Source organism: Helobdella robusta, assembly GCF_000326865.2.
Source record: "Helobdella robusta unplaced genomic scaffold HELROscaffold_6, whole genome shotgun sequence".
Classification (NCBI taxonomy): Eukaryota; Metazoa; Annelida; class Clitellata; order Rhynchobdellida; family Glossiphoniidae; genus Helobdella; species Helobdella robusta.
Genome location: NW_008705330.1, coordinates 3,420,741 through 3,448,515, shown reverse-complemented (window position 1 = coordinate 3,448,515; position 27,775 = coordinate 3,420,741). Strand labels below are relative to the sequence as shown.

The 27,775-nt window shown below is 34.4% G+C and overlaps 1 protein-coding gene across 1 annotated transcript; it reads right to left on the bottom strand.

The window, feature by feature from the left end:
- Nucleotides 1-14,580: 14,580 nt before the first annotated feature.
- HELRODRAFT_189396 (hypothetical protein) lies at nt 14,581-16,867 on the bottom strand. Its single transcript, XM_009029270.1, has 5 exons — nt 16,610-16,867; nt 16,018-16,329; nt 15,752-15,901; nt 15,231-15,367; nt 14,581-14,969 (listed from the first exon to the last, which is right to left on the bottom strand). Exons 1-4 carry the CDS (start codon nt 16,716-16,718, stop codon nt 15,252-15,254), a joined length of 687 nt encoding a protein of 228 aa, XP_009027518.1. The 5' UTR covers nt 16,719-16,867; the 3' UTR covers nt 14,581-14,969; nt 15,231-15,251.
- Between the last annotated feature and the right edge of the window lie 10,908 nt (nt 16,868-27,775).

Sequence of the window (27,775 nt, the reverse complement as noted above, 5' to 3'; positions counted from 1 at the left end):
AGTGACCAGATCCATTCTGCCTGTTGTTGGTCATCAGTTGTCGTCACACGTTACCAATGAAAAATTAAACGTAATGAATGAATGAATGAATGAATTGTATTGCATAGCAGATTTGTAGAGCGCCTGTTGAGCTATCTTTAGAAGCGCTAATTGTGCTTCGTTTTGTTGAAAAAATGATGTTTCAACTGTCTTCTGAACACCTCACGACTGATGTTAGTATCAACTTTTAGGTCAAGCGGCAATGAGTTCCAAGTCTCGGCTGCTGCAACAGGACACCTTCTTGCACCAAGATGAGATGTTTTGAACGGAGGACAAACAAGACCTCCGTGTTTTGTCGATCACAGTCAATTTCTTTCAGAAACATTGGAAGCTGAATCTAACATCTCTTTCAAGTGGGCCCGTGCCTTTCCGGCTAGACAGATTTTTACCATGAGAACTATTTAAAATCGTATTCTGTCCCCCACCAATAAATTAATGAATGAATGAATGAATAAATAAAAAAAATGGAAAGATTAAATGATTGATTGAAGAGATGAATGACTAAGAGAAAATGATTGAGAGCATGAAGTAGGAACCTTATCGGAGTGGGTGGGGGTGGTGAGGACCAGGGTCTCTTCCGGGGTCATCATTGTTATTGCGTTCCTATATTTTATTACATCAAACATTAAACTTCTGAATATATTTATTGAACATTTATTCATTCAACTATCTCATTACTCATTCACTTATTCACCCACCCATTCACTAACCCACCCATCTCATCATCCCCATCGTCTTCATCACCACATCCTCATCCTCCTCATCATCATCCCATCATCATCAGCGACCAACTTGATATTCTTAGTATCGGGATGAAGCTCTACCCAGAGGACAGGCAGCTGATATATCGTATACCCTGAGTACTGAGTGAATGTTGCAAGTGATGATGATGATGTGAAGTGAATGATGATGATGATGTGAATGATGGCGATGATGTAAATGATAATGATTATGATAATGTGAATGATGATGAGCATGGTGGTGATGTGAATGATGATGATGATGCGAATGATGGTGATGAGAATGATGATGATGTGAATGACGACGATGATGAGAATGATGATGATGAGAATGATGATGTTGAGAATGATGATGATGTGAATGATGATGATGATGATGTGAATGATGGTGATGATGTGAATGTTGATGATGTGAATAATGATGATGGTGAGAATGATAGTGATGATGAGAATAATGATGATGTGAATGATGATGATGATGTGAATGTTGATGATGTGAATGATGATGAGAATGATGGTGATGTGAATGATGACTTCAACTGTGAAGATAATGAAATTGATAATGACGATGCAAATGATGGGAATGTCAAGGACGAAGATAACGATGATGTAATGTAACAGATGATAATGAAGCCTGGCAGTGTTGCTAGTCACGTATAGAAATGTAAACGATTGCTTAATATAATTTTTCTTAAGATTTGTTCAGGTTTACAAATGCGAACTATGATATATACCCTTGCATGACTTTGAATCTTGTTATAAACAATTTGATCCAACTTGTTCACGAAATGCCACCAGCAGTAACTCGAGACATTGGAATGACACTTCAAAGCATTTGTCTCTCTCTTCACACACTCTCCCATATGTTTCTTTCATCTACCTCATACTTTCCTTTCTTTCTTTTTCTAGCCGACGTTCACTTTTCAATTTTAGCGTAAAAATTGGACGAATAGGCAAACATGAAGGACCATTTTTAGATATTAAAAGTGAAAGTGATTGCAAATCACAAGAACACACGGAGAACTGACGTGAACTTGTAGGAAGCAGTCGCTGAACAAAACAAAGGAACTCCATGAGAACAATCGCGAACCTCCGCTGGCCACACTGATCGGATGCAACTTTCCATCCCTCAGCAGACGACGTGTTGGCTTCAGAGGGAGCACTTCCTGTTTTCAAGTTTCAATCGCGATTCAACATCATCAAACTTGTCATTTTCAAGAATGTCAACGTGAAATATTTTGTCTTAAAAATTATAATATAATTCTGCTATAAAAACTGATGACTAATCTATCCGAAGAAATGTTTAATCAAAGATTAATAAAATTAAAAAAACAGCCAATTATTCGTTCGTTTTGTCCAAAACATCAGCCAACCAACCAACCGACCGACCGACCGACCGACCGACCGACCGACCGACCGACCGACCGACCAACCAACCAACCAACCAACCAACTAACCAACCAACTACCGACCAACCAGCCGGCAATGCAACTAACAATCAATTTGTTGTGGGCTCCTCTCCAGTAGCTGGCAGTTGTGACCGCCTTGTTGTACTCAGTGTCAGAGGTCTGCTTCAACTTCCTCCACGCCTGACTGCACCTCTGAAGTTCTGCATGGATGCTCGTGTACTGCAAAGTCAAACGTAAAATCAGTCTCATAATAATAATAATAATAATAATAATAATAATAACAATAATAACACAACGACAATCCTTATTACTATTATTTATATTATTACTGTTTTCATTGATGCCACTTCCCTAAAAGAAATGTACAGTCAGGGCTTGCTTTCTTACATTTGAACCATTCAAACCAACATCATTCTGTTGAAACTGAGCATTGAAATGAAGCATTCCAACTGATGCAATAACATCACCATCATTGTACGTACTCCTCACATTATCATTATTGTTATCATTATATTAACAGAATGAAGTAACAAAACGAAAGACCCTTGTATAAAATCACTATACATTATTTAAATCATCACAGAACCATCTGAGAGTTACGAGATCACATGACGTCATCTTGTCATCATCCTTACAAGCCATCACGTCATCATCAAACTTCGTCATCAAGCAAAACTGACTGCAGGATAGAAAGAAGCCAGCTTGTCAAACGTCTTCTGGTAATCCCTCAACCGGCAGTAGGGCAACCTTAAATGTGGTGATGATTCATAATCGTTGTTATCATTTAATCATCTTTCAACATTATCAGTCCAATATCATCATCTTTATGAGCGCCCTATGCATTGCGTCTTCATCACTATCGTCATCATCATCACCATCTTTCATCATTATCAGTCCAACAACTACCATATAGCAGCACACACAGCATCACATCATAAGCAACCTTGTAAGGCTGAGCATGGACGTTGCGTGGTCGCCCACCTTATCATCCTCCAGGAACTTTTTGAAGTCGTCAGATATCATTTCGAAAAATTCTCTGGCAGCAAAATATCAAACTTGTACAATTGAATTTCATTTAATAAGTTGAAGAATTTTCACTGTAAAAAATTTCATCGACATTTTATAAAATTGAAATATTATTTCATTGCATATCAAAATTGTGTTTGGACAATTTTTAATAAAAAGTATATATTACATTTATTATATTAATTTGTATCCGCATGGATACGTTGTATATAAAGTTAACCCTATCCATCGAGTCAACACGTGCTTGCAGTGAGAAGCATGCATGGAATCGCTGGAATCGTGCAAGGACTGCTGGCCAGGTTCGAATGATGCTTGCCTGAAACTTGAAGGTGAAGCCCGCATGATGCTGTGCTTACGCCTACATACGACAGTAAATGTATGTCACGTGGTGGGGTGTTTCAACTGCAAACAAGTATCATTATTATTAGTAGTAACGGTTGTATTCTTTCTGACTGCATTAATGAGAAGTATCGGGGACACACGACGTACTTGAATGTGCGTAACTCAATGGCCCACACACACTGTGCACAAAAGGTAGAGATCTCTTCGCGGTCGAACAGTCAATGACCAAGCGTCTCTAGCCGTTATTATATCATTTTACCGCCCAAAAAATTACAAAAATAAAAAAAAGATATTTAAAAAACCAACTTGTTGTTTTTGACGCAGGCTTGCAAGCAGAGGCAAGACACAGCATCACATTGTGCTCTGAAGTATGAGGCATAGGAGTTGATGAATCGATCACATTCAGTCGCCATGGAGAGGGACAGAGGATTTTCAGCAACGGACGTTGACCTCGTGAACCTTTCGTTAGTAGTCCAATCAATCAAAATTTACTTACTAACAACTTTACTTATTAATCGATTTATTCAGATACATTTGTACATTTAAGTCTCGTAAAAAATTAATTTTTTCTCGACCTAACAATTTTCATGCAGTACTTTTACTGCAATTCATTTGGCAACATGTTCGATTTTCTTGCAACATGTTCGATTTACGAATTTCAGCGTTTTTGAGAAAGCTTGCATTTGCCAGACTCAAATTTTTGAAAAGATTGAAGAAAACAAAATAATAAAAACCTTTTGAGGTCACCCTGATTCCTGGCGACAAGTTGCTGGAGGTAGGACAACTTGCTGAAGAGCAGACGGAAGGTATAACTCCAATGTGCATTGTGGGTGGTGAGGTTGTCGAGGAGGGTGGGTGAGGAGGGAGCGGATGGGGAAGTGGACGAGGTGGACGTCTCAACCACCAATCCTGTGCATTCCTTCACGTCTGCTGGTCGTTAATATTTGCTTTCAAAACTCGTTATTTACTCATTTTATTTTATTTGTCGTCGCTGAAACAGAACAGTCAGTAGGGTCATGGAAACAATAATTGTGAACGCATCACAGCGTAATATGGTAATTAAACACGACAGCTGTGAAGCCCACAGCGCATTAACAACGCGAGCCATGCATCAGCAACACAAACAACAACAACAACCAGAGCAACAAGATACGCACCCAACTTTTGAATCAAAGGCTGGAAAAACTTGGACAATATTCTTTTCAGCTGCAAGCAAAAAAATCTCTCGGCACTGGAAAGTTCATAAATGGTTGTGAAGACGACGTTGTTGCCCATGTCATTGTGGCGTGGTCTAACCAGGCAAACGTTGTACACTCCCCCGCTGAAAATTTCTTGAATATGACCAACCTGCCGAGTTGTGATGTTGGGTGATTGGACGATTGTGTTTGCTCTCAATTCAGGTTTAATAATGTGTGCGTGTGTGCATGTTAATCAGTAGTTTGAACCCATCACATTTAATTATGGTATAGGACTTCTATATTGCTGCAATGTTTTTGTTGCGTGAATTTGAAAAAACATATTTAAGGAAAAACGCAAGACATACATTCTTTAGGCCATTAAAAGAAGTTGGCTGTTGAACACTGCTCAATCTGTCATCTCCACAACTTTTCATTTGAAAAGAAAAATAATTAAGAACTGTTTTACTATGACTTTTAAAACTAAATTAAATTAATCAAAATTTAAATTAAAAATTTCATGTCAAAACAAACATCGATTGTCTTTGGCATTGTCTACAACCGTTACCACTGGTGCTCAGCAGTGGGGAATACAATGAAGCGCTGTTCTTTGCGAATGTTTCAGAATGTTCTCGGCGGATGTTGCCGTTAAGTCTACTACTACTACTTTCATAATTTAATATTAACTTCCGCAAATTCAGCCACCACAACCTCGTCTAAACTTCTTCCTCATCATTTTTATCATTTTGGACACGATAGCATCCAGTTACTTCTTGACCAGGAATTGCTTTACATTTTTGTAAATAACTGGAAATTAGTTGAACATTTATTGACAGGGTCTTTGAATTTCATGCGAACAAAATTTTGATTTTTGTATCGGTTATAAAAATGTTGAAAAACTAAATTAAACCGTTCAAACCGGATAAATTTGATAAAATGGCTATGGGCGGAAATTTGAAAAAAGATAAACTTATTAGAATATATAATTTTAAATAAATATTTGACGTTAATCGTTAGATCAAATATCCAACGTATGTTAGTGTGTATATCAGAAAAATTACAAATATAAAATACCTCGTGAAGGTAACTTTTAAACATAATGAGAAAAATGTAATTGCAGTACAAGCAGCAACTTGATACAACCGTTACAACAGTTGAAGTAAACAATGGAAGTTCTGTATGAATAATCAGCCCAAAAGACGGTTGAGCTGTTTGCTACTTAACACGCCATGAACTAACGCTTGGCATACTATATTATTTGCAAAGGTCCTAAAATTTGGAGCAATATTTTGAGCAAAAGATTTTGTTATACTAGACATGAACTTTTGGATTTGAAAAATAATTGTTTAAGCTATCAGAATCATTAAAACATTGAAAAAGATGTAAGCACGGTTGCCTCAACCTTGAAATTGATTTTTAATTAAAGTTTAATTCTTCCGTTTGTATATATATTCTTATAAAATATCGTAAATGCCAATTTATTTGCTTTAAAATTTGCAACCTCCATTATAACCAACCTACCATCTCAATCAATACCCTCATAATTAAACTTTTCTATATGATAAGCTATCCTAAATACATTAGTAAATTAAAAATTAACAACAAAATGTGAGTTCCTGTAACATCAATATATTTTACAATACATACAAAACTATCCAACAATCGATAGATAGAAAAAAAAGAAAGAAAGAAACCTGTGATCATGACCAGAGAAGAAAAGATGAGGCGTGTTGTTGAGGTCATCAGAGGCGATCAAGGTGTGCCTCCCACCTGCTGACACGCTCCAACAGGGCAGGCCACCTTGAACCTAGGTTCATTTTATTGTTAGTGTCAGTCACAGGAGTACGAAACAACGTATTTTGTCAATTATTTCATAGTTTAGAAGACTGACTTTCATTTTGGATGACGAATATAAATTATATTATAAAATGATTTGATATTTATAATATAATTATGATATTAAATAATTTGCATTTCATGAAGATAAACTAGGAGAATTAACATAGAAATGATATTTTAAAATTAAAAATAACAATTAGCGATGAGCAATGAACACGTGAACAAAATGAACATAAGAACAATGCAAACAATGTGAACATTTAAAGATCAACGACCTCAAGAAGCAGTGGACACGCAGAAAAAGCAATCCCACCCTGTCCCAACTGATGATCCTTATTGCTGCCCCATACAAACACCTGTCCAGGTAGCCAACATCATCAGTTTCCACAAAGTATTTAAAAATCATGGCATAACTTCTCTCTCTCTCTCTCTCTCTCTCTCTCTCTATCTATATATATATATATAAGCTTATATTTATATGTATATATATATACATACAAAATGGATGTTAACTCTCTAGGGTCTGCAAAAAGCTCCTTGCAAGAAAAAACTTCTAGTTGGTATTGAAAACCAATTGAATACTTACCAAGAAAAGAATATGTACATGAAACTAAATTTGCATAACATAATCTTAGTTGAGACTAACCTGTCCTGAATGAGATAGTGCTACATTGTGATATGCGCCTGCTGATATTTGTGAGATGTGTTCGTGGCTGAAGAAACTTATTACGCTTGGTTCACATCTGCATCAACGTGATATGAACCATCTTGAATATCAAGATAACAATTCATCAATCAATCATGAACCATCTTGAATATCAAGATATCAATTCATCAATCAATCGTTCATTTGATTCAACAATTCTTTCAAAAAAAAAAAAAAAACAAAAAACTGGTAGAGCACTTTTTGAAACTTAACAACACAAATACGTTTAAAAGTAATAAAAAAGAAAATAAAAAACTAGCTTAATCTCATAAAAACAAAAATGTCACGGTTCGAGGGTGGATGTTGAGCGCCGCATCTTTTAATTATATTATTGATGCGGGGTAGGACGGGGCGTCGTGTAAATAAAGGCCGGTCTCGTCAGACAGAAAGAAAGTTTATTGTAGAAAATTAGTTTGTAGAGTTGGTTAATTTTATTGTAGAAAATTAGTTGGTAGAGTTGGTTAATTTCATTGTAGAAAATTAGTTGGTAGAGTTGGTTAATTTTATTGTAGAAAATTGGTTGGTAGAGTTGGTTAATTTTATTGTAGAAAATTGGTTGGTAGAGTTGGTTAATTTTATTGTAGAAAATTAGTTGGTAGAGTTGGTTAATTTCATTGTAAAAACTTAGTTGGTAGAGTTGGCGTTTTTGTTGGTGAGAAATTGGACACGCAAACGTGGTTGGAACCAAAGGAGTCAACCCCACATAACACCAGTGTTTGAAGGATTCTACATTGTTGTCAAGTGAAGAAGTTGAAACAGTATCCGCTCGTACGTGGTCACAGCACTGGCAGGAACAAGTCTGCACACTAACCTCGAACTTTAACTTTTATTTTGGTTTTCTTTATTGACATTGTATATTTATTTGGTATAGTTTTCAGTTTACAGAATAAAATTTTTTTGATTTGTGTCTACGTCTTAACCTTGCCGCTAAGAACCCGCTACAAAAAATCAACATTTTTTTTTACAAATTGCCAATTTCCCAGCCAAACGAACTCTTTCTTACCGATCAGTCACGTCTCCCTGACCCAGTTGACCTTTCGAACCCAGACCCCAGCTCCAAACTTCAGTGTCCCAGCACATGGTCTGGTGCTCTACTCTCGATATGACGCCTGCAAAGACTCATGCACATAAAAAACTAAAAAGATGTATATTTAATGTACACTGTACGTGCATTGTACATACACCTAAATACTATTATATATGAAATGCCTCGTAAAAATTTAAAAAACGTAAACAAGTTAATAGTTTATAAACTGCTACTAAGGAAATAAATCTTAATAATTCATCAACTATTACTAGAACAATGAGGAAACTTAATGATATCGCGATGGGTAATTTTAAGCTGAAAAGGATGGAGAGACGAGCAGTGGTTTATCTGGGTAAAATAACACCATGTAGGTGCTACAGAAACGGTTGAAGAACATCTAAAGAGCTTTGATGTCAACTACGTATCAGTGAAAGCAACTCGTTTTAAAAAGAGATCTGATAGGGTGCCTGATGACAGTCTACAAGTAAGATGACTAGGTGATGGATAACTGAATGAGTTTTAACTTACCAGTGATGTTTTCCAAAGCTCCAGTTGGTAGAGACACATTCCTGTGATGGGTGTGTATGCTGTTTGAACTCTCATCTTTCTCAGTGGTCACCATTGGATTCAGTGATGTTGATTTTGCTACTGAATCAGATCGATTTAGTTGGTTCTGGAGAAACATATTCATCAATATATTTGTTATACGTAATGGTCCAATATTTTATAAAGATCCTCATTCATTTAATCTCTACATTCACAAAATTTTTTGTAAATGTTTCCAACTATTCTATTACTATTACTATTACTAGCCATTATATTACTACTTATAAAATCCGTTTTGCATCCTAATCTTTCTTTTCATTGCTACTTGTTTATTATTAAAAAAAAATAAATTATCACTTTAACAAAAATTTTTCATCCATCCATCCATCCGTACAGCACACGTTCTAAAACAATCAAATATTATCCTAATCCACGGGTTTACTACATATCAGAAATAGCTCAGGAAGCTGTTTAAAAAAATCAAATATCAAAGAAAGCAACACATAAAAAACGTCACACCAGCACATCTGCTCAGCAATTTAAAACTCAGTAGTAAATGTAACAAAAGAAAGGATGTTTATATAAATGCAATGACCACTAGATGACAAAAAATTTTACTCTTCAAAACAATCAACAAATAAAATTTCATGAACAAACATTTTTGGCACAGAGCTGGATAAGATCCTGTTGATCCTGCTCTGCACTCCTCCCACTGACCATCCCATCTTTTCCTTCATCCACTGCCTCACTGCCAAATGATTTCTTCTTGGCCATCTTCACCACCACTCTCACGCCATCACTCACGCCTTCAGACAGTGCTTCCAAGTGTTCTGTGGTTGAAGCCAACTTATCGACTACTGTTGTTCGGATGTTTGAGACCACCTGACGTGATTGATGGTGTTCAAGCTGTTTACCTCATGTCAACCTTGTTTTCATCGAGTTGATCTTGCATGATATGAAACTGAGTGACAGAAGGTGAATGTTAAGAGGAAAATGGAAGGAGTAAAAAATGACCCAGTTGACCAGACACAGATGATTATTCTAATGACAAATATTATACCAGTCCATTATATATAACATATATTGTAACAAAAAATATACAACAAAAATCTCAAGCAAGATTAATCATCATTAATATATTTCCTTTCAAACAACTGTATGAACCAAAATAATTTGTGACAAATACATTGGTGGATATTAGAAATAGTTGGAAGCCTTATGAAAACATGATAGTAACAAGTATAAGTTTCATGTATTGAAACTGTTAGCAACCGTTTTGGTGAGTTGTGAGACATACTCTTGCATGATGCCGGTTGATGATGGCACATGCTGAAGCAAGTGTTCAAATCGTTTGCTGAGAGGATCTGAAGATGCCAGCATTCGAACAGCTGTTGAAGCTGACTCGAATTTTGATTGGATGACCGATCCATAAGAAGGAATAGTCTCTTGAACCAGTGGATTCATGCATTCCAGCTGCTTCTGAAGAAATTCTTTTGCTTTGAACTCATCGAGGAATGATGAAACTGCAACTGATGATTCCTGTGAGAGGTTTAAAAATGGTTCCAGTTTTGTGCAGTTGCTGTCTGAAATATCAGTAGTAGGTAGTGATGAAGTTTGTTGATCATCAACTTTTGTGGCCACTTTATTTTTATCTATGCAGCATTCCCCGCAATTAAAAACGTCCATCTCAACATCATTATGATTGACATTAAAATTTTTAGAACTGAAATCTTCATCTTTAAAAAGCAAATCAGAAAAATTGACATTGTCTTGTGTATGAAATTGCACGTCATGAACATCCTTTCCAATCAATGAAGTTTCTTGTTCATCTTCAATGATCAGTTCACTGATGGGACTTTTGGAAAGAAAACATTTGGAAGCTAAAGTTGAGGACGTCTCCTTAATTTCTGTACATCCATTGTTAGAATGTTCTACAGGCTCTGGTTCCAGCTTTTGATTGAAAGTTGCAGAATTAGAAATTGGAATGGAAGAGTGTGGAATAGTGGCATCATTTAAAGAGTATAAAGATTTGCTTGATCTATACATGCTTTTCTTGGGATATTTGGAACTGCTAACAAAATATGTACTGGTGGTTGATTCATTATTCTCTTCAGTTATGACATAATCCTGACTTGATGAATCATTATTTGTTTGTGAATAGTCTTTACTTTCATTTGAAACAATGGCTAATGAGTGATAAGCTCCACAAATTATTTTAACAGCCTTCTTATGAGCTAATGAATTTAATTTATGAGGTATATAGCATGATGTTATATTTTGCAAACCCAACTGAACTCCAGTCCCCCAAACCCAAATAACTCCAGCATCTGATAAACAAAGTGTGTGAACATGACCACAAGCCACTTGAATGATTCTGACTGCTTGTTGATCAACATCAGAACCAAAATGTACTTCACACGGTAAGGTCTTGCATGCAGTATCTGAAGAAGCACATTGAAAATGAGTGTTGTCTCCCCAGCACATCACAACACCATCTTGTCTGACAACTGCTGCATGCTCCTCTCCACAAGCCACATCAATGAAGAGTTCATCTGCACAATTATTATATGAAAGATAGCAGATATGATCATAATCATTCAAATGTTAAAACAATTAAATACTACTATGAAATACAAAGTAAAATTCGAAATAAAAAAAAAAATCATAATTAATTAAAAGCAGTTCATAAAATCATAACTCTTTAAAAAATAAAAGTGAAACTTTGAATTGTTGATTAGTATGCTATGCCTGTCCTATTTGTATGTAATATGTTTGTAATCATTCATAATCATAATATAAATATATGATGTAGACTTTTAGTTTATATTTTAATTAATTTAATTAAACTTTTTAAAGTCATACAAAAGAAAGATTAACATTAAGATTAAGACATTAAGATTAAGTGAACTGAATATCAATACGAACACCTGGTTTTTATTTTTTTTTTATTTACTTTTATAATTATATTTATTAATTAACTTTTAAACAGTTTTAGAGTTAATTAGTAATACCAGTTAATAAGTTTTGTTTGTTCAACTGTTTTTTAACAGTTTAACTTTAACAAAAGAAAAAGTAGGTATCATACTTTTAAAATAATCAGTAATCAACGAATCGACTTCTAGCAAGTCGTCCTTAACAATCTGATAGACGAAGAGCCTGCCACAGGAAGACAGAAACAAAGCCTCAGTGGAACTGAGGGCAACTTTTCGAATGCAAGTTATCGGAAGATTCAATTGTAATGGCTTGCCCCTTCTACAACCGCTCCAAAAGTACAATCTGTCTTTAAGTTCATCTGGTTCCATCATTTCATTATTCACGTAAAAAGGTGGGTACAAAAGAAGCTTTAAATAAAAATTAAAGTTAAACTTTTGACAACCTCTGTTTACATTTTCTTCACGTAAGTAACGTCGGGTCAATAAGTCACTAAATATGTCAGTAACAGATTTCCTCATACGTACGATGCATTGTGTATATATATATATATATATATATATATATATAATAAACGATTATAAAAATGGGATCTTGCTTGATTAATTTTAACAATTAAAATCATAAACGATTATAAAATGGATTTCAACATTTTGAATAGACTTAATTGTAAAGAACTAGTTCAAAATATTAGAAAATCAACCATAAAACTTGTTAATGCTGAATCGTCGGTGGATTTTTTGAACAACTGTGTATATATATATATATATATATATTTGTATATATATATATATATATAGGATAAAATATGTTTAAAGTTTTAATATTATTAAAAATATATACAAATAAATTCAAAAAAAGAATTGATAAAATATGTCTATACAATGCTTGAGAATAATTACACCTTGTATAATAATATTAACAATAATAATAATAATAATAAAAATAATATTCCACATACTCACCATGTTATTTATATTGTATATAAAAGATGCCTGTTTTTTTCTAGGCTTTTCTCATTTCTCACGAACTTAAATTTTTAGGTTTTTTTAAATAACTGCTGGAAGATGCAATTTAACTGTTTATGATTGATTGATATCATATAATATGTACATTTGAGACGTTATGGTACTTCAAACATCAACTTATTTTGTCTATTATCTATGTATATTTATAAAATGTTTCTATTTTCCTAGATATTGTTAAGTTGCTGAATCGTCGTCCATGAAACCACGTTCTTTTGACTTAATAACTTACATAGTTAAGAAATACTTAAATGTAATTGACATAAAAAAATTTTTGGTTTCACATTGGTTTCGTAATTATAACACGATGTTTTCACAATTGTTCTTACTAAAGTAAATGTAAACGAATCTGGGCAAATTAGTAATGAAGAATTTGAGACTGGTGTCAAATTTGTTTTTTCTCTTGAAATTCATCGCGCATTCTGTGGATTTTGCTTCGAATGGTTCGTATATGTAAATTCAACTTTGGGCATTTACATCAATCTGAAAGTAGACGATGTCATTTGACCGAAACGGTTCTAATGGACATAATTTTATCGTTTTCTCAAGAGAATGGCGTAGCCAGTAATTTTTTTTGGAGGGGCTTAAATTTGTTTAAAAAATAGTTAGTGATCTTTTTTTATTTGTTTATTGCACAATATTTTGTTTGCATTGCTATTAACATCAATAAATTTTATACCGATTTTAACACAAATTCATTGTTGAAATCTGTAAGAGTTTTAGTCTAAATTTTTACAATATATAGAGAATTTGTCTACGCCTCAGTGTCATGAAGTGATATGGCCTCAGAGTTTAATACTGTTTGTAATCAAATACAAATGGTTGGAATGCACTATTTTCGTGTTGCATATAAAATTAGGCTTACACAATTTAAACATCTTCCAACTCGATAAACGTGGAAGATGTGTTTTTTCGGTTGACCATCGGAGCCTATAAAACTCACCCTAGAAGTACTTCAGAAGTAGATTTTTAGACGAGCTAAGTTTTTTTCTGTAACTTTACTGAAATATTTTACCAACTCTGTTTACGTTTGTTATAGATATACATTTTGGCAACACAGATTTGTCTTTCCTATTTTACACATGAAAAGCCAGTTGTATTGGGTCGAAAAATTATTTAATTGTACATCCAATGTTAATTTGTGTTAGGGCAAACAAAATAGTTTAACCAAACTAAATCTCAATTTATGTTGACTGGTATTTGACAACAGACGAGTCGGAATCTTCCTCGGGGAACATCGCATGATTGAAAACATTCTAGGTAGGCTTACTTTATTACTCACGTTTAACAACTGATCCGCAAGTTCATTCAATAATTGAAAACTGTCTGTTTTAACTTCATGAATTACTTCAAGTTTAGAAATCTGTTGACGAGTTGATGAACGTACTCTCGCCTTATTAATAAAAGATTTTAGCTGTTCCAGATTAGTCTTTCACATGGTATTTCCAACCGAGTTTTATATAAATTTTGTCATGCGTCCAGCCTTAGAGCATAAAAATTTGATCTAAAATAAAAAAGAATCAACTCATTTTTTCTCGAGTTGCATTCTAAGAAAAAAGATTTATCGTTATTCTCCCTGATACATTTAACAATTCTTTACAAGTACACTATAAGTTTAATGATGCCTTTCAAGACTCTGGTTAATGCAGATTTTATTTATTTAATAAAAAATCAGCAAGGATAAAATAAATTTGCTGAAGCCGAATTTCTGCAAATAGCAAACAGAAACTTCAAACAACTACGTTGCTTTCCAATTCAACACAGAGAATTGTTTTAAAAAATTTTGAACGATTTTGGTTTCTGGATAAGCAATGAATAAATTAAAACACGTTTTCCTACATAGAAGAACAAAACTTGTCTCGTACATATGCAAAATTTAAAACAAACATTTATACATTCGCACATGAACTCAGTATATGCAACAGTTATATTTGATAGAACATACAAACCAATGCAACCGTAACTGAACAACTTGATGGGTGTCTCGTAACATACGTCTATCACATAAATTTTATTTTCGTTATGTTTTATGAAATTTCGATTGTTGGAGATGTTGTATTATTTATTTGTATAGAAAACAGCGTTTGTCCGTCTAACAACGGTGTGACGAAGTTTACAAATTAATAATTAATTAAGTCTAGTCGATGAGGCACTTTTCCATCATCTGAAAATTTTTAAAATACATTTTATATAAACATATTACTCAATAAATTTAATCATAATAAATATTAAAATATAAAATAATTTGTAAATAAAAATTATATTTTTATAAAAATCAATTGAGAAAAAATTATTTTACGTCCCATTAATACAATTTTTTCTCCATTGCTCAACTCAACAATCTCAGTTAAGATGTTAAGATGACAATAGTTATGCCTTTAAAAACAACTAAAAAAACAACAAGCAAAGAGAAAATAGAAAAAACTTTGTCTATCTGTTCTGTAAATCAGATAGGAGTCTCTTTGATTCTCGTGATGTTCGGTTTGTAGAGTGATTCACTTTCCGTGATGTTGCTCGTGCAATCGTTGTGGTGGTGCAGTGCGTGCGATGAACACATTCGACCTTCACAACATTTTTTAAAAATTGATTCATTTTTTAACTATCGTTGGTGGCAATATCTTTTATGCAGAGTCATGTTTGGATCAGGGATATAATATAATTGGAAAATTTATTTTGGATTCTGGGGTGTTAGGAGTTCCTATGAAAACTCCGGCAAAAAAGCTTTGACTAACGAACTTTGAAGAAAAAAGTTAAATTTTGAAGTTCATCTAAAAAATTTTATTATTGAATGATCAAAATATAAAATTTACTGTGAGAATATGCTCATAGCACAATCGTAGTTAGCGTGTCTTCTAAAATGTTTGATTAGAAATTGCTTGAAAATTAAACATTAAACGCGCATAAAAACTGTTTTGACGATGTTTTGAAAATGAAAGAAATGATTGCCTTTGTGCTTCTTGTCTTTGATTGCCTTCTTGCACCTCCTCTTTATGAACAGGCACATGAACAGCAGAAGAACGCAGGCGACGAACAACAGAGCCACCACAACGCCCAGGATCTGGTCGCTGAACAAGCTGCTGTTTCCTATCATCGGATCTAAACGTTAACATTTTTCATTCGTCGACAGTTCTATAAATTATGACTGGAATATTTAATTTTTTGTATTATTGTTTTATATTTGTTTAAAATTTTTTTTTTTGATGCGAAGTAACCTCCGGTGTAGTACATGAAAACGTCACTGAAGTTTCCTTTAATGATCTCGTTGGTGCTTAATATTTTAACGACCATTGCCACTTTGAAGTAGTACGTGATGTCCCTAGAAACTGTGGTCCAATTGAAGCTGGTTATCTTCAGGTCATCGGCCAACGTTAACCAATGAGTGATTGTTTTATATTGCAGGATGAAATGATATGTGAAGGTATGGAGGATGTAGTTTGTTGGAGGTAGGTGCCATGTGATGATCAGGTGGTTCTTCACAAAATGAGCTGACAAGTTCGTCGGTTTTGGAACTTGTACTGTATCAACTATTAAAGCAAAATTAATTTCAAATCAAATATTAAGTTTAATAATTGTTTCATTTGGCCTGTCAAATGTTGGAGTTGTATAAACAACGCAATATGTTTCATCAAAACCATAAAAAGCTTATGCTAGTGAATTGAAAATTGTTCTGCCGGAGGAAACACGTGGGTCGTTCCCCGGCCTAAAACTAATGCGCTTCCAATAAAAAATACCCGGCGGAGAAAAAATAAACAAGAGAAAGCCATGTTTATGGAGGAATGAAATTAATACAATAAATCAACATACCGTCGCTATGTGCCATCATCTGTTGGTCGCTGTTGAATGTCGTCATCGTTGTTATCGTCATCTTAGCGAACGTCGGTCTCATCATCGTCGTCGTCGTCGTACTCTTCATCGTCGTCGTCTGTATTTTAGCTGCGGACGAGTTGTGTTTTTGTAGCTAGAAGTGTATTCAGACAAGAAAATTATTTTCACAAATCTCATTTTTTAATGTTATCATCAACATTTGAATGTCGCCAACAATTAAGTATCACCGAACAAGGAGGCACTGATAAGGCGATACTTTATTAATGTTGTAAACAACAACAACAATAACAACGTAAACGAAAATGTAAAAAAAATGCAATCAACAATGCGCAACACCACGACAACACTGAAACGCCAATTGGCCAACAAAACGAAGAGCCTCATAAAGCAGGCAGAAAACACCCACAACTGCAATAAAAACATCAACGCCATCATCAACAACAGCACGCACAATAATAAGAACAAAAACGATCGTAATAAAAATAATAATAAATAATATAATATAATAAATAATAATAATTTAAAAAAAAATTGACGTACATAAAAATAAAAAGGTTTACAACAGCAGCACAACAATCATTAAAACAAACTTCGAATCCAATATTAATAACGTTTAATATTACATCCACACAACACAGACAACATTAATATCACAATACGCACAACATCAACAGCAACAAAATCAACAACACCAACCAACAACAACAACAACACCAGATGACCACAGCACTAAATCACAACAACATACACAAAGTCTTGGCTAAAACAATTTCACTGAACATCATTCCGCCTATCTGATTCCTCGATAGAATGGCGAATTGATAATGCGTGTCATCAATCAAGTTGTAAATGTCCATTGTCGCATTTTCTGGCTCCATGACTGCTAGCGTCGTCCACTGGCCGAACCTCACTGGCGAGTCCGTGTCGGTCAGAGTTCGAAACCTTGAAAGGTCAGTTGAAAAGTAAATTTCATATTAACGAATTGGAATGATAAAAATTGATGAAATTGACCAGTTTACCCGATTAATTTCAAATATTTATGTATTGTGATTGCGGCTGTAACTATTTTTATTTCTAACCTGTTAACCATGAGCCAATCAACTAAATGATCAACCGACCAATCAATTATTTAATCAATAAATCCATCATCTAACTAACCAACCAACCAACCAGCCGACCGACCGACCAACCGACTAACCAACCAACCAACAAACCAACCAGATGACGTAATGCAACGGGAAGCCACTGTCGTATGCAGGCAACCACGTCAGTCTCACGTGGTACACGAATGGAATAATGGTGATGTTTGTCGGTGGATGGGGGAAGTTCACTGACGGGTGGTCATTCGTTTGTTTGTTCATTCATTCATTCAATCATTCGTTCGTTTGTTCATTCATTCATTCGTTCATTTATTCATTCATTCATTCGTTCGTTCGTTCATTCATTCGTTCGTTCATTCATTCATTCATTCATTCATTCCGTCACTCGTTCATTCTTGTATTCATTCACCAATCCAGCCTTTCCTTCATTCAATTGTTCGTTCGTTTATTTGTTCGTTCGTTTTGCTCGTTTGTTTTAGTTATCGATTTCATTGTTCATCCATTCATCTTCAGTTACAACCATAAGGTAGGTATTGGGTTATAGTAATTACTTAACTTACTTATTGTCTTTCTCTCTCCTTCTTAAACATACACACGCACACGCACACACACACACACAGAATTGATGAACGACATTGTTGGCAATGTTGAAAGTTTTTAATGAATGTTTCTGTTGGAGTTAGCGAGGCTCGTTTCAATCCTGGTCGTATGATTAGTGTTGTAACTGGAAGCAATTTGAAGGAACAAGTAAATAAGTTAGCTCTCAATAATTTTTCTCCAAACTAAAAACTCTCCCTGAACCTTCCATAAGTTACATGAAAATGTCGTTGAACTAATAAAACACCATGTACCATGGCTACCAAATCAAAAATCATTCATTCACACATATATTGAAAACTAGTCGAGAACGAAACGATGAATGAAGTGTCAGTTCTTCTTAATAATTGCTGGATGCGATGACAAATAATCACACGGTCACACTGAACCATCATGCACTATGAACCATCAATTCAAGCATTATAAACCATCAATCTATGCACTGCAAATCATCAATTCATGAAGTACACACAATACATTTTTGCGGAGTGTCTAAGGCGACTCCAACTCCTCGATTGAACATTTTCCGGTTCCGACTACCAGACTAGTTTTTTAACTTTTGCCTTCGTTTTTGCTTAAATACCACAACTTAACGAAAGATATTTCAAAAAACATTAAAAACCAGTTAGTGTTGTTGTTTTCCTTGTAAAATTATTCCATGTTAATGTGTTAAAATGTACTTAAATGATAAGAATATAAATGTTTGCATTATTGTACTCGGCTAAACACTTCGCATCACACTGCTTAGGCATACTGAAAAGAGAACCACTTTAAAATATAAAAATATTTGCACGGCGCGTTTGCAAGCCTCTATTATTTTGTTCAAGATGACTGCGTATCGCTAAAGACGTGCATCTTTTAAACAATACGAACTTGCAAAATCATTTTTAGAAAATAGAATCACATTTTTTTTTCAAACTCTTGATACATTCCGGAAAACTTAGCGAATTTATAAAATTTATGAAAATAAATTTCCATCTTTGTTGTTGAACAAAACGCAAGAAGCTTTTTTTCTAGTAATCTTATTTACAATTGAAATCCTCAAACATTTGTCTCTCAGTGTTGCTGAAGTTACCAACCGGCTCATCTCTGGCTTTAATATCTTTTTCCGGGGTGTTATGTTGTGTGTAATATAAAATAAATATATAATAATGTTATAACCGTGCTACTGAACGCACTAGATTCTAGCGTATTCTAGAATGTTCTAGTGACTGGAGCATTCTAGAGTATGCTAGAATCGGACCATCTAGAAGAATCTAGAAACGACGCTTGCGAAGAGTATATAAGCGCACGTCGCAAGAAGATTAGCGATTAGTGAAATTCGTGATTTTGTAAATAGCGATTCGGTGAATTATTTAAAGCGATATTTGATTTGTTTGTTGACGTTGTCATAGCGATAGATTTTGAACAATTTAAAAGTTAATTGTTGCGTTAATTTGAATTTGCTAGAAATAAACGATTAGTTGATTTCTTCTGTAAATAAAGTTTAATAACTAATAACTGTTTGGAGTATTTTATTCAATCGAAGATTTGAACCCGTCGCGTCGTAAATCGGTTACGACAGCGAATATTATAACAATAATATATAATAAAAAACACACACACACCCACACACACACGCACCAACACACACAGACACACCCACACACGCACCAACACACAGACACACGCACCAACACACACAAACACACGCACCAACACACACACACACGCGCACCAACACACACACCCGCACCAACACACACACACGCACCAACACTACCCACACGCACCAACACACACACACACACACGCACCAACACACACACGGTTAGTTTTTCAAAGTTGTCTGCGTTATTTTTTTTCATTCCTCTGAGGCAGCTTTAAAATGGTGCTTTATAAATGTTCAATGTTCATAAAACCGATGATAATAATTTTTGAGATTTCAACTGGATTCGAACCTGGTTATCAAGAGAGTGGTTATCAGTGCCCAGATCTGTTTCCACAAATATGCTTTCGAAAATCACTTATGCTAAATGCTAAACACAGTCACACCGTGTGTGTGTGTGTATGTGTTCACGTATATACGTGCGTATAGGATGTGATTTGGTGGGTGTGGTAGCTGCTTTGTTTGTTTGGTCAGCTAATGAAGAGTGGTGCACCCTGTTGCTCTTGTTAATTCATCATCCTACATAGTGTTCCTGGTTGCACCTCGAAAGCTGGTTGTCGGAAGTTATGGTATGGATGCCATGCATGTAACATGTGTGCGTGTGTGTGTGTATGTGTGTGCGTGTGTGTGTGTATGTGTGCGTGAAAATTTTGAAATAATCATGGTCTGACGATTAATAAACTTTTAATGATTAAAAAAAACAATCAATATAGGATGCAGCATGTAAGGACCGAAATAACATCGTTTTAGTACGGCCACAATTGAGTTCCACAAAACATTTGCTCAAAACTCATAGCAACACCTGCTTGCTATGACTGTTATTATTTCATATTTTATTATACTACATGACAACACTTTGTATGAGGCTACATTATATTACATTACACCTCATCACATCACATCACCTTCCATTACATTACATTATATTTGCTAACGTGAATAAAAACGTTATATATCTAATTATGTTACAGATGTGTTTATCTAATTAAGATTTTAACCACTTTTTCCCGCCTATGCACATTTCGTTACACACACACACACACAAACACACACACACACTCACACACACAAGCACCACACACACACACACACATAATAATACACACATACACACACACACACACACACACACAGACAAAAAAGATGCGTACGTACGTTTTACAGATATTTCAACCGCAAAAAATATTACATGCTCAAATGCACACATTGAAACATAAACACCCAATGTAAATATCGTGGGAATAGAAATATAGCTGCACGGTGCACATTCCGACTCCAGAGAATGGACGGGAGGAAAGAAGAATAAAGAGAAACTGAGAAAAACGAAAGTCTGATGAAGAAGGTGGAGAGAGAGAGAGAAGAGAGAGAGAGAGAGAGAGAAGAGAGAGAGAGAGAGAGGATGGATGAAACCAGTGTACAGATAAAAATTGTAAACATGTTTTTGGGAATGTAGAATGTGTCAATAGATTTCGTCACATGCAGTGCTGTTGCTGACACTTTGGCATCCACTAAGAAGAACATTGAAGTGATAATTAAAAAAATTTAACAAGAAAAACAAGAATTGCAGATAATAATTAAGTGAGGCTGAACAGGTAATGGTATTAGTGTCTTTAGTGAATCAATTTAGTAACTTTCACAGAAAAAAATACATTAGTTGGATAGTGGTAATGCTGATAAATAATAATAACAACAACAACAACAACAATAATAATAATAATAATAATAATAATGTTAGAATAAGAGCAAGCGTATCATTGATATAGCAACCAGATGAAGCACAAAGTCTGACAATCAGGAGAGTCTGTGTGATCGAAACATTTTCAAAGAAGGATCACTTGATGAAAATACAAAACGGATTGTCATCGCATCAGAGAATGGATGTAGGAATGTGAGTGTGCGTGCAATTAGACTGGACTGGACAACCAGATTGCAAATAGAACAATTATTATTATGCATTCATAGTGAAAGAAATTAAAAAGTGATCAAGAAGGTTAACATTTATTTCTTGATCGTCCTATTTGATAATACTTTTTAAGATGATCCTCCAGTAAATTTAAAATTTTCTGAAACCATTCAAACAACACAAAATTTAAAACCAATAAAATCGTTGATTAACTTTTAAAAAATTTGCAATAAATGTAAAAAATAATGAGAGGAGGAAACTTACGCTCGATGATGATGAGTGTGGGGGTGGTGATGGTGGCGACGTGGTTGGAGGCGATGCACAGGTAGTGGCCGTGGTCCTCCTTGCTCAGGTTCACGATCGTCAGGTTGCCCTCGTTCCGTAGCTGCTTTGAGAGGTCAGGCATGTCACCATCTTCCTGAGGGGTCAGTTGATGGTGGTGGAGGATGGTGAATGCGATGAGGGATTGAATGAAGTGTCGAATCCATTTATTGATTGGATTTTATTGGATTGGAGATAGAAATGTAAGGGATGAATGAATGTTGTTTATAACATGCAGCTGGATACAAAGTCAAACAGGGACGCACAATTAAATAAAAATAAATAGCCTGGTAGGTAATGGGGGAAAGTTTTTTAAGTTTGAAGAGTTCATGCACGAGTGGATTGCACGCGTGCACGAGTGTCTAATTCAATTGCCACTCACTCAGAAAGAAAATAACGACGTGTAGAGCTTTAACGATTGATTGAATTAAATTGAATTAAAACTTGTTTAAAAAAAATTAAATAAAAACATACATTAGCAAAAAACTTTGGTCACACAATGTAGGTCATTATTTGTACTATTTCATTTTAAAACATTTGAGAAATTTAACAAATTTAATAAATGAAAAAAAAGATCAGTTCACTTTCATCTGTCTCCTCAAAAATTATTTGGATTTTTAAGGGTTGGTGGGTAGGTGCAGTGGTTGGTGCCGTGGTGGCTGCAGAGATGGCTGCAGTGGTGGTGGCAGTGGTAAATAAATACAATTGCAGGCAGATTGTAAAAACGAAAATATGGCTCCTCTCTAAGCGTTATCACATCAGCAAACATACAAGTCGTCATTACAATGGCCTGCTCGGAGTGGAGTGTCACGTCAAAATAATTTGACGCTCAAGCTATTCCGGCGCACACTTTTATATTTCCATTTTTCCATGCTATATTGAGACATTTTCATCAGTTCTATTTTTTAGGGTAAAATATTTTACAAATAATATTTGTATAATCTACAGCATCGCTTTCGTCTGAAAACTACTTAAGAATGAATTGACAATAATAATAATAATAATAACAATAATAATAATAATTTGTATTATGTTATACCTATTATGTTATTGGTGGAGTTTATCACAAACATACAGACAGGTAAACATACAAAGAAGCCCACATTTGAAAATGCACGTTTAAATAGAAGCACACCAACACAGTTTAAACGTCGAAACATCACTGCATTAAAAGTGGGGACACTTCTCGGTAAACTCAATTAGCTTGAAAGTTTGAACGTTTTTAAAAGTACTGAAATGGTGAAGTAAAAAGTTGATAGTGCATTAAATTAATTCTATTAATTTTGATAGATTTCTGCAACATGAGTTCATTTCATTCCCCAGTGGAGACGTTCAACTTGGCATTTAATTCCGCTGATAGGACGAACGACCACCATCATACTTGTTCCGTTGTAGCCACAGCGACTGTCATGACAGGACCAACGTTGGGAGTGTTGTGTGATTAATGAATGAAAGGTGGGCGTGGTGCAACCAGCATCAATATGAACAGTAAAGTACATTCGCCTCATTGTTTTCATGCATCGGTTTTTACGTGTGCATTTGTTCCATGGCAACTGCTGTTACAACGATGACAACGTGATGGAAACATCGGCTCCATCTGCAAATGAGGTTAACCGCATGCATTTTCTTGCTATGTGGCTACAACATGTTCAAGCTCATTTTAATAAAATTAATTATACTGATGATGATGATGATGACGGCGACGATGATAATGATACTGATTCGAAAAGTATCATGGCAGGTGGCTGAAGTGCTCAAATAATTTCACAGCCACTTCTCGTTGCACTAATCTAAAACAATCACGTGAACCGTGAATGAAGGAAATAAAAATGTTGAAATTTATTAAAATGTATTACGGGATGATGATGACCACTAAATAGTCTGTTTGCTCAAAATATTGTTTCATTGGTTAATTGAGAACATTTTGTTTGCAACGAAGTACAATCTAAAAATAGTTGAATTTCAAAATTTAATTATTTTGCATGAAGTTATCATTGAAATGAAAAAAAATATAAAAATTTAATTAAATTGAAAATAGATAAAAAATTAAATTATTAAAAAATTTATAATGATGATGTGGTTCGCCATGACCAAATTTCCCGGGTCGGTTTTTTAGCCTGCCCGACCCTGTAACATACGCTGCTCAGACTCGCTTTTAAAACGTTGAAGTACAGACGTAGAGAGAAATTCAACAATTTTGAATAGTTCTAAATAAATAGATATAGGTAAATATGAATCGAAGTTTTATTTCAAGTTTATCTGCTTATCGATCGAGACTGCTGGAAAGGAACTCAATATAGCGTGCAGTACATTTGATACCGTGGAGATGGCTGAATGGATGAATGAATGGATGTATGGCTGAATGGATGAATGGATGGATGGATAGATGATTAAATAAATAAAGCAATGAATGGATAAAATTCAATAGGTATTTCGTAGATGGATGGTTGAATAGTTGAACTAATAGATGGAAAGTTAAAAAAAATGGACGAACGAACGAATGAATGAATGAAGAGAAAAGTTATTGTACTTTGGAGCACAGTGAAATTATGCAATGTTGCCTGTGGGCAATGGCTGTTGAGTGTAGTCATCTGTAGCAGTTGGAAACAATGCGAGGCCTCAGCGATTGCACGCTTCAGTGGTCACGACCATGAGATATTAAACATTTCTTTGCTTACGCTTTGTTTTGCTGGTGCAAATACAACAGCACGTCCATGTGCGATGTTGTAAGAACACGAGAACAAAATAAACTTTAGCTGAATACGCTTAAATTGTTTTGACTTGAATTTACTCGATATTAAGGAATAACACTCTTTAAAATGTTTAAAACAATCTTCTTTTTATTAACATTTGTTTAGCTGTCGCTAAAGTATATTTTTTATGTTTATTATTTAGTTTAATTAATTGATTAATTAAAAAATTAATTTATTATTCAAATTAAATCTACTGATTAATTTACTTGCCTATTTATTATAAATGTTTTTAATTTATTCGCCAGAGCTTTTAAGTAAATAAAAAACACCACACTTTCAGATTTCAAGCTTTTACTTAAAAATTTTACAGCCGAAACAACCCCGTGAAGTCAATTATTCATGAAGATGGAATTAAATTTGATTAATTCTTTTCCACCGACTTTCTCGGCGTTGTAATTTTACCGATAATCTTTCTCAAGATTTTGGAGGACAAAGTTAACATACTTCTCGGTATCTTTCATAGAACCAAATACAATCAATCCACTTTAATCACAATTTAATACGCTTTCATTTACTTTCACTACCGTATATTATTTTGGGGCTCTAGCCCGAAATCTCACCTTAACAGCCTAACTTTATGCCAAAAACGCTCTGTTCGATTAATCCTTAAATTTAAAACCTTACTCCCGTACTAAACCGTTCTTTTCGAAGCCCAACATTCTTTTTCTTAACTTAATTTACTATTTGTACAGCGTTTGCGCTTAAGATTCAATCGATCCCCACATTTTCTTATGACTCTAGCAGACGTGATTCTGCTTTGTGTGCGATTATGCGAGTGCGTGAGGGTGATGTGTGAGTGTGTGTGATTGTGTGAGTGCGTGTGTGGGTTGGTGTGTGTGAACATGAGTGTCTATCAGTTATAGGTACTATAGAAAATTATTGTTTGATCAGTGACCAAATTGACCAACAATAGAAGATCGAAGATTATAACAGAAGATTATAATTTGTGTTTCACTTGATTTTCATTGTTATGCTATTTGATACTGTATCGTCTCTTATAGTCTGGTGACGTGTAATGTGTATTGGCAATTAATGCGTCCTTATTTTAATTTGTAGTCGCTAAATTGACATTCTTACGTTATTTAATTCCATATCATCTCTTGCTGTAATCTTTTGTAATTTCATGCACACGCCTAATTAGGTAGCATTATTACAAGTATCTTTTTACCTTTTTTTTGCTTCCTTTAAATGTAAATAAATAAATAAAATTAATTTAATTTAATAAACGTCCATCGAATAGGATACACTTGAAGGATAGCTCATCCCAAGATACACCTGCCCTAAAAAGTTCGGCTGGCTAGGTGCATCCGAGGTGCTCAAAAATTGTAAAACAGAACATCAAAGGACAATCTGACGGAGAGACAAGTATATAAAATAATAAAAAGAAGGGAAAAAGATTTTATTTTATTTACAACTTGCTTCTTTTGAAGTTTTCTTTTGAGAAACAAATAAAATTTTTAGCTAGTTACTCATTTTTTTAAAGCAATGAAAATAAATAAGAGACAAAGGGGCGAATTCACTTGAAAAATTTATCATCATTGTACGTCCCAAGCCAGTACAAACAACTGCGCTTGGTATGATAAATGATGAAGATGTTGAGAATGAAAAAAATGATGATGAGGATGATGAGGATGAAAACATGATGAAGGGTGATCGTGAGGACAAGGAAGAGGAAAACAAAGAAGAAGACGAAGATGGTGTAAATAGTGAAAATGACCAGGATAACGACGAAGATGATGTAGACGAGTTAGTCGCTAATAACGAAATTATTGATGAATAATAAAGATGTCGATGATGATGATAAGTGTAGTGATGATGAAATGATGATCACGATGATGATGGTGAAGATGATGTGAATGATACAAACGTTAAAGGTGAATGGAAATTTGAGTGTAGCGTAAATGATTAAAATGACGTAGATAATTGTGATGACGTAGATGAGAATTGTTACATTTAAAAAAATGGCGCTGATGAAAATGCATGACAAAGAAGACGAATCTTTTGAAAGTTATTATTTCATATAAGCGTGTTAATTATATAAAAAACAGTAGTGGTTAAAATGTAGAGCGATGATTGTGACGGGTTAATAATTTAAAAAAATGCTCCAACAAATGATGAAAATAATGAGAATGATGTGTTTGTGATAAAGGTGGGTGACAGGACAACTCTTAAAGAATCTCCGTGAGGCGAACCGAAAAAGAAACAAGCAAATTTAGGACAAAAAATTGATAAAGAAATACTGTATTTCATAATATATATGTATATAGTCTCCTCCATAGTGTCTTACACCACACACACACTCAACACACACACACACACACACACACATACACACACACACACCACACACACACACACAAAAGTGTTAGCTTTAAACAATCAGTGGAGATTGAATAATCGGCATAAATATTATTTATTAAATTTTTAATCTTAAAAGGAATGTGTAGATAATAATATATAAATATATTTATAATATATAAATAAATAAATATATATATATAATGACAATTCAATCTTTTTTGAGTTTGTATGAATAACTTAATTTCTTTGAAATAAATATTTCATATTTGAAAGTACATTGAAGAATGTGCCTGCATGCAAACACGTGGACGTGAGTCGGAATGACAATGGACATAAACAATGGAATACTAGGTAGATATTTTGAAATCTCATCTATTACTGTGAGTGCATTTGCAATTTTTTTTTATTTCTATTCATGTTTTCCAATTTGTTTGCCTGTATGTTTGCGTACTAGTCTGTCTGTCTGCCTGTTTTTTTTTTGATTGCCCCTCTCTATTTGTTTGTTTGTTTGTTTATTTGTTT

Bases quoted from the DNA above. Each gene is read 5' to 3' on its own strand.
- HELRODRAFT_189396 (XM_009029270.1), bottom strand. From the start codon at position 16,718: ATGAAGAGTACGACGACGACGACGATGATGAGACCGACGTTCGCTAAG. The intron at 16,330-16,609 runs GTATGTTGATTT...TTGCTTTAATAG, and splicing joins GATGATGGCACATAGCGACG to TTGATACAGTACAAGTTCCA. The intron at 15,368-15,751 runs GCAATCATTTCT...AATGTTGTGAAG, and splicing joins CAAAGACAAGAAGCACAAAG to GTCGAATGTGTTCATCGCAC.